Raw genomic sequence first — 13,101 nt, 5'->3', positions numbered from 1 at the left:
TTTTTCTGCTTGTCAGACTACATACCTAGTTATCCAAGTCTGTTTGATGGTGAATGATGGAGAAAGCCGCGCAGATAAGAAGTATTGATGGAGGGTCCTGTCAGGGGGCTGTCTGCGAACCAAGCAAGGGTGTCGATCATGTACGCATGACTGAGCTTGAATAGGTGGGGTTGGCATCGTCGCATCATGAGGCAAGATCTCATTCATCATGAAGTGTCTTTTAAGGGGCTTTCTATGTCCCTATCTAAATCTGTCTTGAATGCTCACGAATTAACACGCAACCATACCAGTCCTGAATCCCCGAGCCCCTGGCTGTGCGGTGTATTGCCAAACAACCATACATGACATTGGAACAGACTCTCAGCATGATGACGGACGGATATCTTATTGGTTGGGTGTCCCTTCGCACATATTACAAAGCCTGATATTATATACCTATTCACAGAGAAAAGCCCCCTGAAAAGCAGTGAGTGAAAACGACTCCTGTGGCTCCAACACAAGCAAGTATTCGCGTGCAAGATTGTTGAAGCTCTGCATGCTCCTCAGCGCGTTCATGCAACACTGAAACTCGGCATTGATGCCGTCCTTGACTTCCATCCCTTGATAACATGAAGTCCCTAGCGGCGTAAGTGCTTGCATGTTCTCCACCACACAGTCTAGATGTGCCATGAGCCTTGACGCGGCCAAAAAGATGGCGAGCGGGAGGAAAATGTAGGCCTATCTCGTAGAAGATGCATTAGTTTGTGTTCTGATGATGCCATGTGCTCGAGAAAAAGTGTCTCACCTTGAAATAGGGGATGTGCTCGTGGGCTTTGACCAGTCTCGCGATCTCCCTTGCCGCGTGCATGGCTTGGTTCTGGCACTCTACTACGTTGGGTCGACATGATTCCTCGTGGGATGTGGACTCGACAATCTGGCACATGTAGATTTTGACGGCGTGCGCCATCATGGTGGAAAAGAACAGCATCGGCTCTGCTGCTGAGATAACTGGGTGGTTGACCATCAACGAATTCAAAGACGAGCTCAGCGTGTTTTTGACCCATTCTTGACGCATCCAGAACTCCAGTGATGCGCTTGCATATGTCGGTTGCGTTCGTTGGGCCTGGCATTGCGATACTGCACGACCAAATATCGTGAGCAAAATGGCAGACTCGGCCAGAGGCGACAAGAGGCTGTGGTCCCCGGATGCAAAGACCTCTTCCAGAAACCGCTCTTGAACGGGACTGCCGCCCTGAAAGGCGAGGTCTGAAGACGGGAGTCTGGTACAGATCTGGCATGATGTTATTAGTTGCGGTTCGGAGATGAGGATCACCAAGATGCGCAGGGATGGTGACGGAACCTACCATTTCTTCGATCAGCGTCAACGGCCTACGGTTTCTGATACACAGAAGCCGATCCAGATAATATGCAACCCAGAATGTTCTACGCTTTTCCTCCCTTGAAACAGCGTCGTCGCATTCAGCCGCATTCTCCGAAATATCAACCTCGTGGAGCCGTGCAAGTTGGACAAGCCTAAACGCCCTGCCGGCCGTGATCCAGGCACGCCGGTAGTTGCACCGTGCGAACTCGTAGAAGGCAAGCAGAAGCCACGCTTGCACTTGTTCCACCCGCACCGTGTTCATGTCGTCCTCGTGGAGGTCCAGGTTTTCGAGCATATGGCGGGTTTCCTTGTAGAAGAGATCCCGCGAACTTTCAAACTGCGACGAAAACGACATTGCCAATGTCCACATGGCATACTGCAGACACAGCAAGTAATTCGGCCCATCCATCATGGAAATCTGCCGAGATCTGGCAAAATATTGCGACTGGCTGAAGATGGGCACATTTGGGTGGACCCGGTCGAAATACAGCTGGTCACTGCAACACGTTCAGGTCAGGAGTCACATCGAGAAGTATCTGGGGGAAATAGTAAGAACATACAGATCCGCTCGCATCAAATCATCGACAAATGCGCATCTCGGTGGGGATTGGGGAGAGGGAGGGAACTGGAAAGTCGAGAAGCCCATCGGAAGGGAGCTAGGTGTCATGGGAGACATGGCAATATGGATATCGCTCTCCCAGGAAGGCCTTCTTTGACATGATGGTGACGGAAACTGCGAAAAGTCCTGATCCGAGGCCGAGCTTGCAGATGGCATTTCGGGCACGGGCGGGGCTTCTGAAAACTGAGTAGCGAGGGTCAACGCTTCTTCGGTGGGATCAAGACTGAGGCGTCGTTCCAGAGCCACTATTGAGCACAGTCAGCATCATGTGCAAGAAGCGACATGGCGATGGGGAGTGGGAGGCCATAGTACACACCAACACGATTTAAACACACACCAACTTGACTTCGAAGGTTGTTGAGTTCGCCCTTCTTGGGGCCCCGTGGTCGTCGTTGGGTGTTGATTTCACACACGAGACCGCCATCTTTGCAAGTCCCACAAGGACTTTTCCTGTCACCTGGGGTTTTGGTCAGTACGAAACGGAAACGTTGTATTGAGTGTACATGAATTCTTACATCGTACTTTGCGCTTCTGGCATGCCTCGCAGGCGGATCCGGGGAGCTGCCGTGGTGCCCGGTCGGTTGTGTCAACTGCACTTTTTGTGCGACGGGCAGCAGTCATGGTGAGCACCGAGTGGATAGTAGGCTGGCAGTGTCTATGCACGGGCAAAGATGGAGAGAATAGATGGGTTGTAGAAGCAAGACGGCCGGTGTCTGGTGAGCAAATGCAATCTGAACTGTGCAAGAAGTGGGAAGGGAACTGCCTTGACAGATGCAGGGTTCTCTAGGCCCAGTTATACAAGGTCGACGGGTGTGGATGTCACGGACTGGCACGAGAGATCTTCTCCTTCCCACTCTGGACAGATGCAGGTCCCCGACTCCAAGATAGGTTGCGCCTGCCTGCCCTGCCGTAATCATACCTACATACGGTACATACATATCGGCGATGGCGGCCGACCAAAGGGCAGAGCAGAGAGCGGTGTATCATTGTATCGAAAGACTAGCCATGGTATCCAGCCACCGATCTCCCTCTGGACCCGTTCTCAACACTCCACTCCCGCGAACCCATCGGAGCAAGTATCTATCCCTACAGCTAGGTACACTATTCTCTGGTGGGCAGCTTGAGGGGACAGGGAGGGTGAGGGGGGGGGTGGGGGCTGTCTGGGATTTGGGACCATCGCTTTCCAGGGTGCTGGGCCGTAGACCCAGGTATCGCATCTCAACAGAGAGATACCTATTGATCATTTGGTTTTCAGCACCCCTCTGCCTTTTGTTCGGGCCGTTGCGCTCCAAGCCTGACCGAAGAGTGCGTGCGTTCACCATCTAGGCCGCTAGCGGCTCTGATCGACATCTCCCTGGGCGTCCCAAGTGGGAACTGAATCATGCTCCGGGGTTTGCTCGTGTCCACTTTGGGCTGGGCTGTTCCTGTTTTCTGATGCTTGGAGTTGCCCATTTCAGCTTGCAACTGCCGCTGAGCGAGACATGGACGCCGCGCATTTCCACAAGCAGCATCGTCCCCAACCGCCATCAACGCGCCAGTTCATGCAGCAGATCAGATGGCAGATGGCAGATGTTCGCTGCATGTTGGCTCCACGACCCAACAAGCGGCCATCCTGCAGCTGCAGGTTTGGTTGCATGGCAGCCTGCGTTTCTCCAGCGGATGCCGATTTCCTCTACGACTCTTCTCTCATCATTATCAGCCTGTGCTTCATATGAACTTCGCAGACGTCTTCTGAGCTTGCCTTGCTCTGATCTGCCCCGTTGGATTCCCGGCTTGGCTTCAACAAATTCCCGACCAAGACTAAACAATGTTGCATCAACATCCTTGTGTTGATTCCGTCAGCCCTGTCTGTTCCTCTGGCGAGATCCTTGACCACGGTACCATGAACAAGCCAACAAGGGAGACACACACAACACATCATCACCGACCATTGCATCGCTCGCTAAGGACCGGACGAGCCACGGACGACGGGGAACTGGTGCATACTCAGAAAAGGATCGGCGCCTCTCTAGGCGTTGCGCAACCGTGAGGGGCTATTTCCCGCCATCAAATCAAAAAAAAACGGGAGCATCCAACCAATGGCAATGTCTGATTTAACAAGTCTGTACGACGAATCCCCGAGAGCCTTTGGCGCTCCAGCCTGGAAGGGACCGGCAGAAACCCGCAGATATGGATCAACCCCCAGTTCGTGTGGTGCTGAGCCGCAGCCACTTTTCTCCTCGGTACCTCTCCTCTTGTCCCACCCACAGCAGTGGTATTCATGGTCCCAGGAATCGTTTGGTGCACCAACACAAGCTGGGCAGTCTGTTCAGACGCCATTGTGGTACCAAGATCGTCCTTCAATCTGTACATGCCGCCCAACTTCTCCTCTCTCTGCCACCACCAACCTTGACCAACAACAGATCAGAAGTTCAATGCACCAATTCTTCGGTTCCATGGCGGCACAGCCTATCAGCAGCCATTGACCTCACACCCATTCCACTTTTCAGTTTCTTCCCATGTCTCCTTGACCCCAGGGCCCTGGAAATCGGGCCGTGTCCCCCACCCCTTGATTCTGTTCCCTATCACGACGACTGTCACGATAACCAGCTGGACAAGGCATATCTGGACCAGCTTTGTCTCGGAAAAGGGCACCGGTGATGTGACGTTCATTCTGTCGGCTCACGTCTTCCACCTGTACCTTTTGATGACGGCATCCTTAGCATCCCATTGTGAGTAAAGATGCAATAGGGTGTCTGTGATGGTAAGATCGACACAGGCTGGCACCTTTCGGGACTCCCAAACCGATCAGTTTATCCCGTTCGAGATAATTACTCAAGGCACCAACCGGCACGACTCCCGTGTTCTTTTCCATCTGGAGAGAAGGACTTGGGTGTAGTACAGCTTCCTTCGTCTGCCCTCATTTTCATACGCTAACCCCTGCATGTGGTCATAGTAGAAGACTCCTTTACCTACCTATTTATTCATATGCTCACTCCATCGGATGTCACATACCTAACTACATGTGCTTTCTTTTCAATTTCCTCGCATTTGTAACAACCATTCAGTTGCGAGATATCAAGCACTGCCTCACCGCCTCTCATGGATTATGTTCCGGATATAGGACAGAAGACGTTGAATTTCGAGGATACTCGGCCGGGTGTTCTGATTGTCAGACATACACGCAGGTGAGCCAGAATGATCATTGGACCCGCCAGCAACTATGATCAGCAAGGCTTGCAGTTGCCACGCACTGGCGATGGCCTGGCAAGAAACGTTTTGCCATGAGACCAGGCCGCCGGAGGCACTTACCATGTGACCAGAAGTTCCTTCGACCAAACGAAAAGAAACCAGAACTGCAGGGCGGAGACTGTCTCAGCCGGCAACAGCCGAGTTGCTTTCTTTTCACCCTGTTATCTGCACTGACCCTTGCGGGTCGTTCAAGACATCAAACAACAGCTATTATTGGCTTGAATAGAGATTTTATTACAGAGTGAATCTTGGCTTGAATTTTCTCCCTCGTCCACTCATGGACGCTACAACGGGAGAAAAGGCCCGGACGGTAAATGGCTTGGGCCAATCATGACTTTTCTTCTGATCTCTCATACGCAGCTTGAACGTGCGGGAAGACGCGAGACATCAAGCAGAACAAGGGACCATCCAAGTTATGAGATGGGTGCGGGTCAGGACAGGCAACATTCACAGCAACAGCAAGCATGGACTTGACTTAAAATAACGCTTATTTAATGTACACTCATTCATTCATCGTTATCGTCATCATCATACAGTAATCCCGATAGGAAAGGACCCCTCGATGAACAAAAAATCTGGAATCCGGAAGAAGAAAAAGAAGCAGAAATCAGAGAATATCACCGGTCGTCAGGAGGATCATATTATTCTTCTCCTCACACCCCCCACCCTTACCCAAACACCCAGCCCTTCAAACAAACCCCGCCCGCAGATTCTCATACTGACTGTCAGGAAATCTGAGCTGGTTTGGACTCGAATCGATGTCCCCCAGCTCCCGAAAGCTGGTCCCAATCAAGCTCTGCCCGTCGGTCCGGTCAGCAGACGCCTCCCAGAACATGCTGCCCCCGAGCTCCCTCTGCTTGAGGTACGCAACCTTTCTCTGGATCATCTCGGCCGTGTCAAAGGAGATGAGCTCCCTTTTGGCCGGGTCATAGCTGTACGTGGCGCCCGCCGCGGCGTCGTACACGACCTGGGCTCCGGGCTTGGGCAGGTCTTTGTAATCCCACACGCCATTCTCCCAGCTCCCGCCGCCGACGCCGGAATAGGCCTGCCCCAGTCCGTTTGTGTTGGTGAAGGCCCTCCCGTAGATTGGCATGCCGAGCACGATCTTGGACGCGGGGATGCCGGCCGAGATGTAGTCCGACACGGCACGCTCGGTCGAATATGGGGTGGCGGTGTCGTTTGTGTGGTAGAGGTTGGCTTGGTGGCCGGCGCGGAAGTCCCAGGAGCCGGCGTAGTCGTAGGCCATCAAGTTGAAGAAGTCGAGGTGGTTGGCCATGGATCGCAGCTGCATGGTGTTGTAGTGGGTCGGTCCGGCCGGGCTGGCGATGGTGAGGAGGAAGTGGTAGTTGCTGGCGTGGGTGGCGGAGTAGGAGTCGAGGGCGGACCGGACCGCCTGAAGGAGGAGCACATAGTTGGCCGCCTCACCAGAGCTTGCGGGGTATTCCCAGTCGATGTCCAGGCCGTCGAAACCCAAGTCGGCGAGGAGGCGGACGGCGGAGTCGGCGAAGCGGGCCCGCGAGGCCGGGGTTGAGGCGGCGGAGGCAAAGTTGGTGGAGTACGTCCATCCGCCGATGCTGAGGAGGACTTTCATGTGGCGGTTGGATTTCTTGAGGAGAAAGAGCTGTTTGACGCAGCCGTAGACATTGCGGCCGGGCTCGCTCCATGCTAAGACACATTAGGTAAGCGGTTGGGCGTCGTGAAAATGGGGCGGGCTAGGGGTAAGTAAACAATCAAAAATCAAAAAGAAAGAAGAAGGGGGAAACAACATACAGTCGCCGGGGTAGTGCTTGTCTAGGTCTGCATAGGTGTCTGAAAGATAGACCTCGCCATCCGGTCGAAGATTGGCAAAGGAATAGAGAACATGAGTAATTTGTGACGCTGGCAGCTGGGCAGGTTGGTAGTTACGTCCATAGATGCCCTTTTGCAAGATCGGAGTCAGCCTCGATTGTTCTTCAGGACAAGATTACATTCATATCTCACCCAGTTGGTAAAATAAACAATATTCTTGTAACCACCAGACTGTCGTATGGTGACTTCGACCTCACTTGGAGATGGAAGGGGTGATCCTTGAACCGTGGCAGCGAGCGAACAAAAAGAAAGGGCAGCCAGCGCCGCTTTCTTGAGGGAGAAGAGTGACATTGTGGTCGTTCAGCGACTTGAAAACATGTAGTGAGAGACAGACAGACACCAAGCGTGCCGGGATGAGGGGGAGAATGTTATGAGAAAGCTTTCGCTCGGGAAAAAGTCGACAGCAACCCGCCCCCTAAATATCAAATCGAGTCGCAACTGCACCCACAGCAGCTTTTGCTCGAGTACTCGGGTTGAAATCCAGAGGCTGGGAAAAATCAATCTTTTGAGTATTTGGTGTTATCCGTGATGGTGTTTCTGAGGCTGGGTGGTGGACCAGCTGAGTGAAGGCCCACTGAAGCGGAATGCTTTGTAAATGGATACCCCTGTTCAAAAACAGTCGTCTCAGCTGCTGGCAGAGTCTGCAAGTAAAAACAGCGGACATTTTGTTTCCTCTTATAGTTCCCATAGAACGTTGTTTCAAGGAATGGTCCCAGGAGAGATCCCAGGACCTCATCTATTGACTCCATCTCCCCCAGCTTGCTGGGTGCATAAGTATTCCGATCGATAGCAACGTTGCCGCGGTCCATTTCACGCGGAAGACTGCTCCGGAGAGCTTAAGAAGCACGATGGCTACCTTTGAAAGATCGTTGACATGCGCATGTGTTGTGGTTGTGAACATTTTCAGTGCATTCGCCGTCGGTAATTTCTCAAATGACCAATACTATCCCCAACCCAGGCCGTGTCTATGCTGCTGCGGGCTACTTTGGATGCAACACTACTCTGGAGTCTAACCGCCGTCGTCGAGGGTGTTACCTGAGCTATCAGGCAAGTTGGTGAAGTGAGGGGAGCATGCCGTTCTGACAAGACGCAGGTGGTGTGTCGAAAAGTTCCAATCAGAGAGCCAAGGTGTTGTCAGTCCTTTACCAGGTATCATCCAGTACAAACGTGATTGTGATCACCAGGCACCGGCCATGATCGTACTGTCCAGATTGGGAAGGTCGATACAGGCTACATGGAGTTTCCAACTTACCCCTGACCAAAAAAAATCATGTCAAGGTTGTCGAAGGAGTACCGAGGTCTGCTTTGGTCTAGACTGTGGCAGCATGCGTTAAGCTCATCTGCCATCCTGCCTTTCCGGCCGAGAAGTGAGATTTCGCGAATAGGGTTAGACTCGCGGTGAGATTTGGAGCCAGCTAGCTATCGGCTTTCCTCTGGTGCTGGGCAATCATGTGCTTTCGGACGATAGAGGTGTGATAACATGCTTATTCTCGACACCCGCCCGTTCGGTTGACCCTCAAATAGCCTACGTATATCTGGGCACCAGTATTGCCTCCAGCAACAATATAAGTTTCAACTACCGGTGAGGCACAGCCGTCGGGCTGTCCCGCGGCAGCGGCACTCTCATCAAGAATCAAGAAAACTATCAGGTACGCACATGCCCCACCCAAAGTTCCCTGGTAGCAGAATCCCACCCTACCACATGCTGACCTATCAGGTTGTATCACGGTTGCAGTGGACTATCTCTTCATCGATTGCAACGTTACCGAGGGGTCAAAAGACAGTTGTTAAACATATCGAATCTTGTTCAGCATGGGCCAGGGGCTGACAGAAAAGCCAGGGCACGCATTGGTTCACAAAATGATGGAACCTCCGAAGATAGTGTACAGCTCAGCAGCAATAATGTGATATCCGGTCCCGTTGGGACTTGGCTACTCATCTTAGACGTAATTGTTGATAGTAGTCGGTGAATAGTTGTTGATGGTGGTTGTATGACATGGGCGAGCGCGACTGAGACTCCCCCCTCCAAACGGTATTACGGACGACCCCTGTCGCCCTCGGATGCGTATCAAGGGCAGCACCGGCCATCCAAAGATGCTAGAGATGGCCACCAGGATACCCAAGTATGTCGCTAGAACCATGATCGCACTGTTCCACGCCGGATTTTGTCCTAGCAATATTCGTACTGCCCATTTCGAACACGATACAAAAGAAGCCCAGCTGCATCGCAAACAAAGTTAGAGCCAAGACAAAGCAACCAGTAAGGATTAATTGGTTCGCACCTAGTCCTGATAAACGTGATAGCACTTCTTCGGTAGGATATCTTCTCCGATCCCTTTTCTTGCGCATGTCGAGAATTGTGATGGTCATCCGCCATGTACCCCTGTTCCATCACATCCAGCGGGTTGCTGGGCAAAGGAGACACATGACTTAAATCGCCTGGGTCTGAGGATCTCTGAGAATGCGAGCGTCGTGTGAGGCGGCTCAAATTTGGTCTGTCGAGGGTACTGGACGACGAAGTTGTGGCGCCCCCTACCATCTTGAGCCGCGTGTTGCCCATCAAGGCAAGGGAGTTGTCGGCGTTGCACTATGGGTGGCGTTGGCCAATACGGATTATTGAAGATGCATGTTCCACTGACAAAAAGGACAGAGAGGTCTGACGATACAGGTACCGACTCGCTGGTCCTGCTGGGCAACTGACAGATCGCTATCCTACGGAAGGTTGCGGTCGAGTGTTATAGATGCAGGAAAGAACGAAAACAAGCCCAACGTCCCGATACGGACGAGGGAAGAATGGTCTTTCCTATTCCTCAGGTCAGCAATTGCCAAGCCGGAGTTGGAGAGCGGGCAGGTGCCCTCAAGAGTCCACAATGTTTCTCGGTCTAATCTTCTTCTGTGGACGAGGCAGGAACTTGAGCGCTTTGCCGCCTCCCTCAAGGTCAACCAGGCGAAGCCGACGCGTCAAGAAAGTGGTTTGACCAGCACCTCCATTTTTTGGGTGCATAAGATCCTCAAGGTAATCTACAATAGACTTGCGATCAATGTTTTGACGATTGATGTCCAAACCAGGGCTCGTCAAAGCCCTGATAAAGCGGTGATATTTCCATGTCCACCGTCGTTCCCGGCAAAGACTTTTCAGGAGGACAGACAAGGGTGTATCTCCTGCCCGGTTTACTTCGGTCAAGTCTGGGCGCGCTGCGAGGATGAGATCAATGACCTTCTCGTTGCACAGACGTTGGCCGGCCGCAAGGGAAAGGGCGCCATGCAGGTAAAAGCCGTTGGCAGCACGTGGGTCGTTTGAAAGGGGCTGAATCTTGAATATTAATGTCAGCGCCTCTTCTGCCTCCAAGGCGATGACTCGGTTCAAGATCCTCTCAGACGAGCCGGGGCGAATGGGCAGATGGAAATTGGCGTCGTGGTGAAGAAAAGCGAGCAGAAGCTGCTCAGCCGACGGCATGGCCAAAGCTGGAGACTGCATGATGGCGTTCTTGACAAACAAGGCTAATGGATAGTCGCCCGATTCGTCGGGAGTGTTAACGCTGGCGCCGGCATCGATCAGGGAGTAAGCGACCGACAGCTCCATCGTCCGCAGTGCGTGGCACAGGACACGTGTGGAATCGACAGGGGTGAATTGAGGAAGTCCGCGTCGCGCAATTGTCTCCAGTGCTCGAGTGGCACGTTGGTTTGCCTGGTTAAACATGGTCATGAATAAGGACGGATCCGAAGTCAACAGCCTGTCTGTATCGAGATCCAAAACAATCTCGAGCAGACTGTCCATGGAAGCCGTCGGGGCGTCCTTAACAGCATATCGAAACAGATCCTTGAGAATATCAGGCTCGAGGCCGCTGCGGAGACATCCCTTGCGCACAAAAATATCGCAGGCAGCAATGTTGGGCGTCATGAATGCGTTCACGAACGGCGTCCAGCCTCGGTTGTCGGTGATGGAAAAGAGTTTCTCGATCCCCGGGAGGTTGAGAAAGAAGCGCAGGGTGAATAGTTGGAGCTCATCGTACGATTTCTGTCGTCTAAAAGGAAGATGCAGCATTGAGCTTCCATCTAGGTCGGTTTCGTCGATGCGAGCGCCGGCGTGGAGCAGTGCTCGCATGGTCTGAGCCAGGGCATTGTGATTCACCTTGGCCGGAGCCATTGCCTTGTTCGAAGGACCCACGATGGCCTGCATCAGAGCGGTTCGGCCCATGGCGTTTCGTGCGTGGACATCGGCACCTGCTTTGATGAGGGCCTTGACGGCAGGGACGTTGCAGTGCTGGGCAGCGGCCATGAGCGGCGTGTCCCCGTAACAGTCCTTGGCATCCACTACGGCGCCCTTAGAGACCAGAGATTGCATTGTTCTCATCCGGGGAATCGCCCGTTCGTCCTCGCAAATATCGAGAGGACTCTGGCCTGCCGGTCGAGCCGACGGCATGCTGCACATGTGAAGTGGCGACAAGCCACCGCCGTTAGTGGTGAGTATGAAGCCACGATTGACATCCGCTCCTAGTTCGGCCATCTTGTCAACATCCTGAAAAGCGCCAAGTCGACAGGCCTCACCCAAAGGCGTGATGGTGGTGTACGGGATGTACATCTTGGTTTCGACGTTGATGTTTGCGCCAAGCTCCAGGAGAAGCGGCAGCGTGGAGTCGAACCGGCCATTGGCGTAGGCATGATACAAGGGTGTTAGCGTCTTGTTGTCCTTGACATCCACGTTGGTCTGGATCTTATTGTCCACAAGGTACCGGACGACGTCTGTCAGGCCCATGGCGGCTGCATGATGCAGAGCTGTGGCGCCATCCTCGAGGCCCCGATGCTCACCATGGGGATTCCACAGGTCCATGGCGGGAGTTGCCCCGCGAGACAGCAAAAGTTGGGCCACATCTGAGCGGGAATGGCAAATGGCGATGTGTAGGGGTGACCAATGAGGGACGTGCGAATTCTCGGGCGACTCTAGCGCGTTGAGGACACCATATAGGTGGGTGCAGCCGCAGAAGTTTTCTGAGCAGGCGATGACCGACACTCCATGATTGAGCAAAATCTGGACGATCTCCGTGTGACCACCTCTGACGGCAAGGTGGATGGGATGAAACCGACGGGTCACGGTGCCGGGGCTCCGGGTGGGAATCCTCGGGCCAAGACCTGCTCCGTAGTGGCCGTCGAAGCTCGAGGTGGAATCGTCGGTGTCGGATGACATCATGTCGTCCATCAGCACATCACTCTCGCTATCCGACTCGGAATCGTCGGCGTGGCCCCAATGGTCCGAGGCTCCGATGCTGCTAGAAGGCTGGTTGGTATCGAGGGTGGTGGCATGGTCGCTCTCTTCGGCGTCAAGGGACCACTCCACCACGGCATTGGACTCGCACTCGTTGTCAGATTCCCACACACAGTCGTCGGCATTCCCCAGGGCAGCGCTCTTGGCCGTGGCAGTGGCCTTTTGCCATTCACTAGACGGAAGTTGATCAACAAGCTGGATGTTTGGATCGAGACCGACGGCGAGTGCCATTTTAAGCGTCTTGACCATGCCGCACTGCGCGGCCCAGGCCAGCGGCCATGCATCACCACGCTCGGCGGAGCGCCGGTAGAGATAGGAGTTTGCCGCATCATAGAGCCGCTTGTCGGTGCGCGCAAGGGATGCAATGTCCTTGAGGCGGTCGAGGTCCTCGATGATGAACTCCAGGAGCTCATTCGGAAGCGCGGACAGGGAAGCCGGCGCCATGGTTGCACGTCTACTATAAGTTGAGCCGCGTGGTGCCACCCGAAAGGAACCTTCTTTACTTGCTATTGTGTGTGGTTGCGAGGGAGTCCTCAGAAAGCGAGAATCGCGCTTTGGATAGCGGACATGAAGAGGAAAAGAGAAAGAAAGAAGGGTCGAGACGCGGTTGCCTGGGTGCAAACGGGGAGAGAGACTTCCTTGTCAAACAGGCTGATCAACAACCTGAGCACCTCATGGAACTGGAAGATGGGAAGAAAAGCGTCTGTATTGCCGGTGTCTGCACTGACCGCTGCTGCGACCCTGCAGGGCTGTCCACTCAGCGCTACAGCGGGCAACCCC

At 53.6% G+C, this 13,101-nt stretch overlaps 4 protein-coding genes across 4 annotated transcripts; all 4 read right to left on the bottom strand.

The window, feature by feature from the left end:
- Positions 1-224: 224 nt before the first annotated feature.
- On the bottom strand, positions 225-3,496 carry QC764_301980 (uncharacterized protein). Its single transcript, XM_062945321.1, has 6 exons — positions 2,495-3,496; positions 2,296-2,436; positions 1,921-2,224; positions 1,344-1,857; positions 785-1,270; positions 225-717 (listed from the first exon to the last, which is right to left on the bottom strand). Exons 1-6 carry the CDS (start codon positions 2,598-2,600, stop codon positions 436-438), a joined length of 1,833 nt encoding a protein of 610 aa, XP_062801270.1. The 5' UTR covers positions 2,601-3,496; the 3' UTR covers positions 225-435.
- Positions 3,497-5,828: 2,332 nt separating this feature from the next.
- CHT4_2 (Chitinase 4) lies at positions 5,829-7,349 on the bottom strand (the record flags this gene model as incomplete). The annotated part of the gene is made up of 3 exons (XM_062945320.1): positions 5,829-6,875; positions 6,981-7,128; positions 7,191-7,349. 3 exons carry the CDS (start codon positions 7,347-7,349, stop codon positions 5,899-5,901), a joined length of 1,284 nt encoding a protein of 427 aa, XP_062801269.1. The 3' UTR covers positions 5,829-5,898.
- A 1,649-nt stretch (positions 7,350-8,998) lies between these two features.
- QC764_301960 (uncharacterized protein) lies at positions 8,999-9,618 on the bottom strand (the record flags this gene model as incomplete). Its single annotated transcript, XM_062945319.1, has 2 exons — positions 8,999-9,278; positions 9,341-9,618. The coding sequence occupies 2 exons, from the start codon at positions 9,616-9,618 to the stop codon at positions 8,999-9,001; spliced, it is 558 nt and encodes a 185-aa protein (XP_062801268.1).
- A 297-nt stretch (positions 9,619-9,915) lies between these two features.
- Positions 9,916-12,765, bottom strand: QC764_301950 (uncharacterized protein; the record flags this gene model as incomplete). Its single annotated transcript, XM_062945318.1, has 1 exon — positions 9,916-12,765. The coding sequence occupies one exon, from the start codon at positions 12,763-12,765 to the stop codon at positions 9,916-9,918; it is 2,850 nt and encodes a 949-aa protein (XP_062801267.1).
- Positions 12,766-13,101: the final 336 nt, after the last annotated feature.

The sequence above is a fragment of the Podospora pseudoanserina genome, chromosome 3 (assembly GCF_035222485.1).
Source record: "Podospora pseudoanserina strain CBS 124.78 chromosome 3, whole genome shotgun sequence".
NCBI lineage: Eukaryota > Fungi > Ascomycota > Sordariomycetes > Sordariales > Podosporaceae > Podospora > Podospora pseudoanserina.
The sequence above is the reverse complement of the archived record's forward strand: the minus strand, read 5'-3'. Positions and strand labels throughout refer to the sequence as shown.

Excerpts from the sequence above, each read along its gene's own strand:
- QC764_301980 (XM_062945321.1), bottom strand. The coding sequence starts at position 2,600 with ATGACTGCTGCCCGTCGCACAAAAAGTGCAGTTGACACAACCGACCGG. Across the intron at positions 2,437-2,494 it reads CCAGAAGCGCAAAGTACGAT|GTGACAGGAAAAGTCCTTGT; the intron begins GTAAGAATTCAT and ends CCAAAACCCCAG. Across the intron at positions 2,225-2,295 it reads TGTGTGTTTAAATCGTGTTG|TGGCTCTGGAACGACGCCTC; the intron begins GTGTGTACTATG and ends TGTGCTCAATAG.